General features: G+C 39.6%; 1 protein-coding gene across 4 annotated transcripts in view; it reads right to left on the bottom strand.

The window, feature by feature from the left end:
- The window catches only part of LOC146660897 (actin-binding LIM protein 3-like), a 55,547-nt gene that overhangs the window by 24,982 nt on the left and 18,183 nt on the right, over positions 1-12,382 (bottom strand). For all 4 annotated transcript variants that reach the window (XM_085420949.1, XM_085420952.1, XM_085420951.1 and 1 more), the window contains 6 exons: positions 11,796-11,979; positions 10,233-10,345; positions 9,209-9,335; positions 8,781-8,874; positions 8,301-8,388; positions 1,609-1,667 (listed from right to left, as the gene is read on the bottom strand). In XM_085420949.1, coding sequence (XP_085277075.1) covers positions 1,609-1,667; positions 8,301-8,388; positions 8,781-8,874; positions 9,209-9,335; positions 10,233-10,345; positions 11,796-11,979 — 665 coding nt within the window. The remainder of the gene's footprint in view (positions 1-1,608; positions 1,668-8,300; positions 8,389-8,780; positions 8,875-9,208; positions 9,336-10,232; positions 10,346-11,795; positions 11,980-12,382) is intronic.

The following is a 12,382-nucleotide window of genomic DNA, read 5'->3' as shown; positions in this document are numbered from 1 at the left end:
CTTTAATTTAATGCATTACTCAAAAAAGTGAACCTGGAGCAGTAACTCAAATAATCACTCGTTACAGCCAAGGTATCCAGAAGATCATCTCTGAAAGCACATCACCTCAAACCTTGAGTTGGTTACCCAGTACCACCAGTACCTCCAGTACCACAGGAAACTGAGGCTATAATTTACATCGGCTCACCAAAACTGGGCGGCAGACAATTGGAAAACGGTCACCTGGTAATAAGCCTTGAATTCTGCTCAAACATTTGAACGGCAGGGTGAGAATTTGGTGTAAACAACATGAAAGCCTGGATCCATCCTGCCTTGTATCAACACTTAAAGTGGTATAATGATGGTGGTATGATGGTCTATGGGACACACTCTGGACTCCATCCTTACTACTCAGCATCAAGCCTCAGTGTGCTCATCTTCTAATAGCTGTAAGTTAACGCACCAAGTCACACCAAGCTGAAACCACCCCAAAAAGGGTTTCTGGAACATTACAATGAGTCCAGATGGCCTCCACAGTCACCAGATCAACATCCAATAGATGTGGTAGAACAGGAGATTCACAGCATGCAGGTGCAGCTGCAAAATCATGCATCAACCGTGTGATATTAAATGTCAATATAGACCAAATTTAAAATAAATAAGTAAACTAAAATACTTTATCTAGCCTCTCACTTAAAAAATTGTGTTTTGTTAATGCTGCTTTTTTGTTTGTAATATAAAGCAAGTGGATGGAGCTTCTCTGCTCACAGCCAGAACTGTGTAATATTATAGATATCAAATCTGTTTGACTTCATACAAAGACTTAAAAAGGCGGATACCTGACTTTTTCTTCAGTATTAATCTTTCAGGATAGAGAACCACTTTGTACTGAATATTATAGCTGCAAACTAACACTTCTGTACCTGTTATGTTTTTACTGTGACAGCATTATTAAGCCAACTCTTAATCATGTAAGTGTTCTTGTAAATGTTCCTCTATGTGCTGGAATAGCTGAATCTCACTTTTTTTCTTGACGTGTTCACTTCCCGGTTGAGCTGAGCAATCATTTGACAACAAATGTTAATTTCCTGCTTTTAACATTCATATTCCCTGTGTGTGTGTGTAGGTGTGTGTAGGTGTGTGTAGGTGTGTGTATGTGTTTTGTAAAGTTACAACTTCCTTTTCTGCCATGGTGTGATGATTATTATTTGCATGTTCATGATCACACCAGGCTCTGGCAAGAGCTGTCAAAGTGCAGGTCTGCAGCTCTACTTTCGATGAAATGCTTTGAAAAAATACAATAAGACTTTATGCTGTGTTTGGACAATTTCTGTTAAATAAAGCTACAACAATAGTATGAACAATCTGGTGACGAACTATATATTACAATGAAATCTTTTATAAATGAACAGCAAAATAAAGTCTATTTATCCAAATTTTTATATATAAAACTAAATTCGCTGAGGGCAGATTTGAGCACATTTCTTACAATGCTAAGAGCGACATACCTGCTTTTAAAACAACAGTGAGACATTTCAGACACAGCATGAAAGAGAGAACCACTGAGAGGACAAAAACAGAAACAGAGAGGAAGAGCAGGGGCTTGCAGGTATTTTGAGTAACACTCACCCTCAGTTTCCTCTCCAGCCGAGCTGCTTCTTTACACATGGGGTGCCAAACCTCTGAACCTGCACATACACACATGGGATTTTATCTCAGTTTACTTTGTTTATTGCGTGTGGGCAGCAGCCATACAGTTTTATGGGATCCTATGAAGAGCAGATCAGCTTTTCTCAAGTGCATCAACATCAATCAAAGGCACACACACACACACACACACACACACACACACACACACACACACACACACACACACACACACACACACACACATGAGACACTGTGTGTGTGTGTGTGTGTGTGTGTGTGTGTGTGTGTGTGTGTGTGTGTGTGTGTGTGTGTGTGTGTGTGTGTGTGTGGAGGCAGTTTATCTAAACTGATAAGAGAGGATGTCGCTCTTGTAGTTTCCTACACAGATAAATATCAAGAGGGAAAAATAAAAATTCTGTCCACTCCTTTGTCTAAACTGAAATATCCCAACCATAATTAAACAGATGTTTTTCTCACAGTAACTCATCTTTTTAGTTTGGCCAACTCTTATTCATGTCATCATCTTCACCTGTCATTAATGTTTAGTGACATTCTGAATGTGTGAAAACAATTTAAGACACGTGATCCCCAAATTTTGTTGTTTTTGCCATGTCATCTTTTAGTGACTCCCTATTTTATTTTGAAGGCCTGTCCCTCATGTAGCTCTATTTCCTGCCTTTGCTCATTTCCCACTATCCTTATTGTCTAATTTAGTCTATATGAACCTTATACTAGCCATTTCCACCTGGTGGGTCTTTAGCATGTATGACTTCTCAGTCTGTCATTTTATCAAGCTTTTATCCTGTGTCTTCTTTCAGCTTTTATAAAACGACTTAGACTTGGAATTTGCTGCTAACGCTCTGCATTGTGTTTTGTTAACAACTTTATGGTCAATAAAGTTACTATTTGCAACCTGCCTCTCTACCTCCTTGTTGTGGTTTTGCCTAAAATGCAACAGATATTAGCAAATAAGACACAATAAACAGTATTGCACAAATAACAAGAATGGAACTGAAAAGAATGAACAAGTGAATAATGCTGAACTGCATGTTGTATGTTTCTAATAATGTCCACAAAGTTATTAATATTGAAGTAGAAGCCTTACTTTGCTTAAACTTGGGTCTTCTTGTATTCTATAGCAATGATTTAGCCAGCTGATTTATCATCAACCATATGGAAACTTCTATCGCTGTACTTGATTATAAAAAATACATTCAGTACTTTTTCTTTAGTTTTGCTATCATGTTTTCATGCTGTGCTTCTGTGAATACTTCTCATTGCTTATATTACATTGTAGACTAAAAAAAAAAACTAAGTACGTTTCAAAATTGTTCCATTAAGGAAGCCGGCATGATTGTACCATCCTTTTTAAACAGAAAAGAGAAAGTAAAACAAGTGTTAAAGCGCAAAAATATTACATCAAATATTCCAGGATGCGACATTATAATTGTGTTGTTGTTTATATTTTTTTGACTGTGTTGGCATAATTGTGCTTTAACAGTTATGGCAAAAGAATTTTGTGAATGAAAAAGAAGTGAAGTAATTAAGGGGAAAAGAGAGAAGAATGAGCAACAGTAAACAAAGAAGAGCAGGGTGAACTACAGCGCAAGAGAGGAAAGAGGCAATGAATGAGATCTCGTAGCTCTTATAACAATCGACCACTAATGTCAGGATGTTATATCCATGTAGATCTGATAATGACAGTAATATATCCACCCTGAGCACACGTGTGCACACACGCACACACGCACACGCACGCACGCACGCGCGCGCACACACACACACACACAAATAAATGCATGTGTACACACACACGTTGCCTATGTATCATTTTTCTTGAGCCCTGGGGCGGTGCAGGCCAGCAAAAAGAACTCAGTTAGTTGATCATGACTCTAATATACAACCACCATCAACACCATAAATCTGCAACACACATACACACACACACACACACACGCACACGCACACACACACGCACACACAAAGCAGGAGGCTATGCACGCCCAATAAGTACACACACCGCTCTCACACAAACACCCACACAAAATCAATAGTGTAGACAGGAACCATGCGTGGTGATTCAGTGCACCCCCGTCCCACCCACGGTCTTTAACTCTGCTGTCAAACAGATGTGTGGCCTTGGACTTGAAATCCTTTTTCTACAGGATGAGGAGAATTTAAATTGTGCAGTGAAAAAGAATTCAGTCTCAAACACAGTGCAAAATAAACTCTGAGAAAACTAGCTGCATGCCTATTTATTTTTTCTTTTAACAATAGTGCCATTATAAAGTAACCTGAGATATTTGGGTTTTTTTTTTCTTACATGCAGATGTGGGATGTAGGAATGAAGGCTCTGCTGTCTTTGTACAGACTTTATGCAAAATAAGGGTAATCAGTGGAACAAACTGGCCATCTGATCTTAACTCTATTCAAAAATATGAGGCGAAGGCAACCAGTGTGAAACCCAGGGAAGTAGTAATAACATTTATATATTTGTACCATTTGAAATTCTAAGTGTAGTCTATAAAAAGATATTTAAATATTCAGAAAATTTTCCTTATTGCTGAGCCATGCTGCCAATACAAAGTGTGTACACACTGAGCACATGAAGTGCATACTGTATGTCTTTTGAAACTGAGACTACGCCAAGTAAAGAGTAAATATATGTGGTTAATCATCAGTTTCTACTTGGAAAGGAACATTTCATTCAAACAAAAACTGATTCTGCCAAACAAAAATGATTCTCTTTGGCATCGCTTATCACTCAGCTGTGATCACTGAGCATTGATTGGCTGTAATAATAATAATGGATTGGATTTATACAGCGCTTTTCAAGGCACCCAAAGCGCTTTACAATACCACTATTCATTCACTCTCACATTCACACACTGGTGGAGGCAAGCTACAGTTGTAGCCACAGCTTCCCTGGGGCAGACTGACAGAAGCGAGGCTGCCATAGCGCGCCATCGGCCCCTCTGGCCAACACCAGTAGGCAGTAGGGTAAAGTATCTTGTCCAAGGACACAACGACCAGGACAGAGAGCCCGGGGATCGAACCGGCGACCTTCCGGTTACAGTACCGCTTCTAAAAGATGTGCTTTCTTTTACCACCATTATATTTATGTAATGATGATAAAATGAATTAAAAGACGTCTTTTAAGCAGCGGCCCCAAACCTGAAGGGAAAATGTAATTCGCCATTTAAACGAAACACAAAAAAACAAAAACACCATGGTCTGCTGCTAATTTTTAAAGAAAGGAAATTAACTAACATTAAATCCAAGTTTTTGTTGAGAATGTTGTTGAGAATGAAGGGAAAGGAAAACCATAACAGCAATTCAATCCTTTAACCGTTTTGAAGATGCTAGCATCCATTTTTAGTTCATAAAACAGTTCTTGAACTCTAATTACAATCAGCTGATTTCAGTTCACGTGTAAGAGGAGGAAAATAGTGACGCAGTCTAGAGCGTGGATATGAACTTTTTATTGCACAAAAGGACGAGATAAATGGCAAAGTGGAAAATCCTGGACAGAAACAACTGCTTTATGCTGCTAACATAACTTTGGTTCTTTGCAAGCATCCACCGAGAGAGCATGCTAATGCTAAGCTAGCCAAGAACCCAGAGTGAAAGCTCAGTCAATACCGACCTCAGCAGCCAGACCCTGAACTTCAACAGGTAACAAGCAGAGGAGCAAACAGGCTGCAGCCTCCGTTTCTATCTGTTCACGTTTCTAAAGCGGAAGGCGATTGCTTTTTTGTGCTGGTTTTCATCTTTGCTTTGTTGCAGCTAGCTTTGGATTCTACTAAGAGAAAGATCTTAGAGATCTGTGTTCTCACTGGGAATTTGTGTTTGTGTGTGTGGGGTTTTTATATTTTTACATATTGTTATGAAATTAATATAACGAGTAGGATCACAAATTACTTTTTCCTGGGAGTAATCAAGTAATGTACCACATTACTTGAAAGAAGAATGTCCCGTGTAATATGTGTAATAATGACTTTTTTGAGTGACGACTCCAACACTGATCAAAGCAAAGAGGGCAAATACCTCAGCAAACATTTGACCCACAGCATGCAATTAATTTGCATGAATGTATTTTCTTTACTGCTGCTTAGCAATGATGGTGACTCTTGAAACTGAGCCAATGAGAACCTCATGACAATCAATAAGAGAATCGATAAGGGATCAAATAATGGAATTGGAATCTCTAAATTCTCATTAATTCCCATTCCTAATCCCTACCACCACACAAACCAGTTTTTGTATGCACTTGCACACACAAACCACTTCTTATTCTAGACATGTGTCATGAGATGGATTTCGAGTTTGTGTGTGCATGTACGAGTGGGTGTACGTGTGTGTGTCGTAATTGAGTGTGCCTCACGTGGGTGATTGCTCGGGCCTCCTACATGTCTAAAGTAATCAAAAGGAGTGAATGTAACCTTGGGGCAGTTTACAGGAGCTCAGCACACAGACACACATATTAGTCTCAAACACATCTATAAAGAATATAATGTACACGCTTACAGGTATAGATTAAAAAGCTCACATATGTGGTCTTCAAGTACTATATGCAAATGCTTAGTTTTACTGGTGGCTTTGAGAGGTAGAGCAGCAGAATGACAATGAGCTGAAACAGGAGGTGCCACCCTGTGTGGCAACTCTGACACTGTGCCTGTCGGCCACATGTTACGGTACAGCAACTTAATATTAAATTTAAATTTCCCTCCATTAAGCCAAGTGTTCACAATTTTTTTTCTTGTCCTGTCCTACTTTTTTTTAAATTTTTTATCACTTGCACTATTTTATAATATCTGTTTTCATCTTGTATTTTCTTGGTGTGTGTTCCAGCCACCCACTCCGGGTCTGTGTGTGCTCCTTTGGTCACTTCCTGTTTTATTCAGCAGTCTCCTTTCTCATGTGTCCAGTTGGTTTGCTTCTTGTCTTTACTCACTGCTGTGATTTGCTGCTTTTTCCTAATTGTTTTCACCAATTAGGTTCCACTTGTGTATTTAGCCTCTGTTTAACCTCAGTTCTTTCTGTGTGCAGTGCACCCATGTTTTTCCCATATGTTCTTCATAGTATGCCTTTCAGTACACTTAGTTTGTTATTTGTTAAGTTTTTGTACATATTTTCTGTATTTTTGATTTTTTTTTATAATGTTTCACTCCCTGTTTGTTATTTGTTTTTCTTCTTTGCTGTTGTCTGCTAGGCAGGGCAGCATCAGCACCAGAGATGCGAGTAGGATTAACAAATTGATTCACAAGGCTGGAACCATCACTGGCCAGAGTTTGGAGCCGTTTGAGTCAGTGAGGGACAGGAGGTCACTGAACAAACTGCTCTCCATTATGGACAACCCATCACAACTCCCTCCACTCCACACTACTAAGGAAGCAGAGCTCCTTATCCCTCTGACTGATTCAACCCAATTACCATAAATAACGCTTCAGGAAATCTTCCTGCTGTTCTCTGTCAGACTGTATAAAAACTCTTTGTTCTATGACAAATGAACACACCTGTCAGGTATAAGAAATCTGCCAATTTTAATTCATACTTAGCAGTATTATCATGATATAAATGCTGCATGCTCTTTGAATATGTGGGACTCAAACTAAATTCATCATATATATATACACAACAAGAGTTTTCTTTATCTTCATGTATCTCCATGATTGAACTCATTAACTTTAGTCATTGTTATCTGATTTATAAAACAACATTTCCTGGATGATTAAATTTAAAACCTGGTGATGGTAACATCATTTAGGATAATTCTGTCAGTGACAGCTGAGAGTAATGGAAACAGTGGAGGAGGTGAAGGCTGACAGGTAATTGACTCCAACCTCTCTGTGTGACAGAGGAGGGGGATGTGTGGGTTTCTGTGTATTTACCACAAGTGTTATACTTGAGATCAATAACCTATATAATGGCTGTTACCGCAATCTTTTATAAGGTCAAGGTATTTTTCACTGACATTCCTGGTCTTTTTTTAATATATACACATACACACACACTCAGACATAAACCCCCAAATCCTTCTCATGCAGTCCTTTGCAGAGGTTTCAGGAAATGACGCATGGTACATTAGTTGGAACTGAGGACATTTTAGCCAAGTACCAAGATCTAAATCTTAGTCTTATGTCTGTGTCCACCACAGGTGTAAACATACACATACATATACACTTACCTAGAAGTCATTAAATTATTATAAGTATTTGCCATAAGGGAAGCTTGTCCTCAAAATATGAGTAAACATGTTAATGTCCCCACAACATTAGTAATACCAACACACACACACACACACACACACACACACACACACACACACACACACACACACACACACACACACACACACACACACTTCCACAGATGCAGAATCACACAGAGGCCATCTGGATACTTGCAGGGTACTAATTCAATTGAAGCTAGAAGTCTATTTTTATGCCTGTTAACTGTACAAATGCAGAAGCACATTTGTGACTATGGAGACATAAATTCAGACTAAATTGATTTCCTAACAAATATATTCAGACTTTTATATTCAGAAGTTATAATTATTATTAAATGTTAAGCTTTGTTTTATCCAAGTTCAGGTTGATAGTGGAATTTTCTTCCACTTCATACAAGGGAAACTTATTTTGCTAGTTAACACACAATATCCTGATTACCTGTCAGGTACATTTCTTCTCCTTCTAGGAACATCATGTGACAGCGGGCACATCTCGCACAGCTGGGGTGGTAATGTTTTCCTCCAGCCTGCAGGAAAGGAAAGGAAAGGAAAGGAAAATCAGACACAAAATGGCAAAAGCAAATGGTACAGATGAGAAAACGGGAACAGAGTGGTGATAAGAAACAGAAAAACAATGCAGAGTGAAGAAGGAGGAGAGGCATGATAAGAAACAGGGAAAAAAAAGATGAATAGTGTGAAGGAGATGGGGAAGTGTTGCTTTGTCGGGTTTCCAAAGCTGCTTCGTCATCAGTCAGCACTTCATTTAAAGAGGGACAGCTGCATTTTTTTGCAGCTTTTTATAGACCAGCTCACACTGACAAGCACAGAACACGCACATTCCCACTGTCGTTCCCAGCTGTCTTTAAGCATGCACGCATATTCCCAAAAGCACACATACACAACAGAAAAATGCACTCACCTCAAGTACTTTGCCACTTATGTACCTGTTACAGCTCTCACACCTGATCCCAAACTGACTGTGGTAGTCAGTCTCACAGTAAGGTATCCCATCTCTGAACAGTGAGAAACAGTGAGAAAGACAAAAAGCTCACAGTTTACTCCACAACTATTCATCCTGTAAAGATTTACAAAGCAAGTGCAACATTTCAATTTAATTTTGATAGTAAATAGTAGAAAAATGAGTAAAAAACCTCAACCTTTCCACAACTTGATGACAAATGTTTTAAACGTGCAATTTTCTAGTACGGTAGTTTCAGAATTAAAAGTCTGGATACAGGAGGCAGATTCTGTGCAGTGGCTTTTGATGTGGATTGCTTGAAGAAACGTTTGATATTTGCCCAAGCACACCTATGACTGACTTGAGATAGGAAGGATCAAGCCACCTACTTGCTGATGTACTCTCCAGTGAGGGCGCAGCCGCATGTTCGGCATTTAAAACAACTGACGTGCCACTGTCTCTCCAAAGCCAGCAGAGACTGACCCTGTTTGATCTCCTCACCACAGCCGGCACAGTCTGGAGGGGAGGGGAGGAGAGGGGAGAGGAAAAGCAGGAAGCGCGGTAATGAGAACGCACACATGTACGATAGGAACAGGCAGGAACACTTTGAGCATTTATGCATTTATCACTCCCCTTTTATGTCCTTGCCTTTCTGCTCTGCCAACCTCTCATCACTTCTCTACCTCCTCCTCCTCTCTTCCTCATCCCTCTCTCCTGTCGTGACAGTCACACTGTCTCTGCCAGATGGAGCTACCAGGACTACCTGAAGCAGCAGGCCACCTTCTGTGTTTGTGGGTGTGTTTGGAAGTATCTCCCTGCAGCTACACACCTACAAAGATGCTGTGTTTTTGCAGCGTTCAGCAGGTGGACTGTGCAACTCTAGGTGTTCATTTGTAGGGGAACAAACAGTCTTACATGCTGGATGAATCACAAAGATATGAGTCAGTTAAATATCATTAGGCAGGGAAAAACCATAGCTAATAGCTTTTTTAAAAAATCTTCTTCTTCTTCTGAATCTTCTTCTGCTTGTGTTAGGTTTGATGAATGGGACTTGATGGGATTTAGTTACACACACAAACTTAAATACTCAAAGCTGGACACATATTTATTTCTTCCATTTCTTTAATTTGTTGGAGTATCAAACATGACATTTTGCATATTCTACAGGCTAGTAAATGAACCTTTGAGTTGAGTATATTCTATTTAAAACACCATGCATTTCCTTGAAATATTCATAGAAAAATAATTATTACAAAGTAATACCTGCACAGCTTTTGAAGAACTGGATAATGTGTGTTGGCTTATCCTTTGTCTAGTGAAGAAAATGTGAGATATGTTGTTGCTGTGTATGGTGTTGTACACATCAGTGAGCGTATATTTTCATTTGTGTGTGTGTACGTGTTTGTTTCTTACAGCTTGGTCCGTGGACCTTGACGGGCTTGTCGCTGTTCAGAGAAAGTGAACACTGCTGACACACACACTTTTTCCCACAGAAGGTCACTCTGTCTCCAATTGGAAATGGGCTTCTGGGAAAGCACGCATAAAAAAACCATTTCAGTAATGCCATGCAGAATGCAGATAGGGTGATAGATAATTCACAGTTTACCCAATCAGAAAACACACGAAATTCCAATTTGCTTGTACTCCCAAGTTGAACAGTATCGATGTACGTAAGTAGTATTGGTGCAGGTAATTCCAAGTTTCTTTAGCAGAAGTTTCACACAATATTTGCCATTATTTCTGCTACCCTTACATTATACATGAAAACTTTCCCAGCATTGAAAACGAACATTTAGCAAATTCTTTTTTACACTGGGACATTTTTAATAACATAAATACTGTCAAAAACTACCATCGGCAGTGTCAGAGGAGTATTTCTGCAGTTTGAATGTAGCAAAGAATAAAACGAGATCTCCAGGCTGATGTCAAAGTTGCGAGGATTAAATGTTGCTCTCAGCTCTGGAAATCTTTGTCAGATTCTCAGTGCGTAACAGTTAAAATGAATAACGCTTCATACCCAGTGAGGTATGGGATAATATTTCAGGGTAAAAGCAGAGGCGAGCACAGAGCCCGTGAGGCAGACACAGGAGCTGTTCTTAAGAAACCAAGAACATTTTAACACACAGCTTACTCGTACACAGTAATCTAAGCAGGCCTCTTCTAAAGTCGTGTGAGAAACAACTACGATGTCTTACTTTAAAAAAAATGCTGCCTTGCCACAAGGGGTCACCACAGCAGGCGGCTCTGCAGGTTTAATTTGGCTGAGCTTTACACCAGATGCCCTTCATGACACAACCCCAAAGGGGATCTGTGCCTCCGGCTGGAAATGAAGCAGCATCTTTTCACTTGGCAAGCAAACATGTAAACCACTACACTCAGGCCAGGGATCATTTTTATGTGGAGCAGAATTTCAACACAAACATCTTGCAATTATGTTTTTAATCAATCTTTTTTTTTTTTTGAAAGGTTTGCATCTCTGTGTTATGACAGAAAACATTCACGCAGAGTAAGTCTGTTAATTTTCTGCGTAGTTCATTTTGCTCACAATATCTACTTGTTGATCGTCATGTTTAAGTTGTACTTATGGAATCACAGCACTTCTTTAAGGTTAGAGTAAGATAATCCCCCTGGTTAAATAATACTTTTATGTCATGATCCATAAATCTGCTGACACCAGGAGCACCAGAACACTGAACCTTGCCACTCGAGTAAGTCATCAGACAACCTGTCCTGACCGGTCTTCAATCCCCACTGTGATTATTAAACTGGATTTTATTCTTTCTTTTTTTTTTGTCTGATCCCTTCATCTGAATTTATTACTGATCTCAGACAGACTACTACCAAGTATAGATTTACAAGATGAATGCGAGTCCAAATAACTTTTTATTACTTTGACTGCCTGACTCAATCAGTCTGTCTGTTTGACTATCTGCCTGCCAACATTTAGGTCTACATGAAGAAACACTCATTCTTTACTTGCAGATGCTGCAGACAAAGCAGTCTGGGTGGTACGTTCTCCCCAGGGCAGACACCACCTCTCCGGTGATGTACTGGTTACAGCTGTCACACTGGGTCCCATAGAGCCGCTGGTAGTCCTTTGTACAGATGTACTCACCAGAATGGTGGAAGAAACCCGCATGCACCAAGTCACAGCCGCACACTAAACAGAGACACAGAACTTCATTTCTCATAAACAGAAGCAAAAAAAAGGATGTATAGTTACAATGTGGCAAGGTTGCTCATGGTAGTCATGTTATTGAGGGCAAACTGTCATGACCAATAAAAGAACAGGGTGTCGAGTTGGTCAAATATGTATGTGATCAGTATGTATGATGTTCCACAAGCTGCTGAAGTAATTAAGAAACTTTAATTGACAGCCTTCTTTGACACAATCAACAGTATTAATCCACTTATCCACATAAAGGTTTCACCGGCTGATTTAAAGTCACAATTAATATTCTGTGTGAGTGCGTGTGTGTGTGTGTGTGTGTGTGTGTGTGTGTGTGTGTGTGTGTGTGTGTGTGTGTGTGTGTGTGTGTGCGCGCGCGCGTGTACTGTTTGTG

Source organism: Rhamphochromis longiceps, linkage group LG10 (assembly GCF_057381845.1).
Source record: "Rhamphochromis longiceps isolate RC_006_pf linkage group LG10, R_longiceps_female_GT1.1, whole genome shotgun sequence".
Taxonomy (NCBI): Eukaryota; Metazoa; Chordata; class Actinopteri; order Cichliformes; family Cichlidae; genus Rhamphochromis; species Rhamphochromis longiceps.
This window is presented reverse-complemented; position numbering and strand designations above follow the sequence as displayed.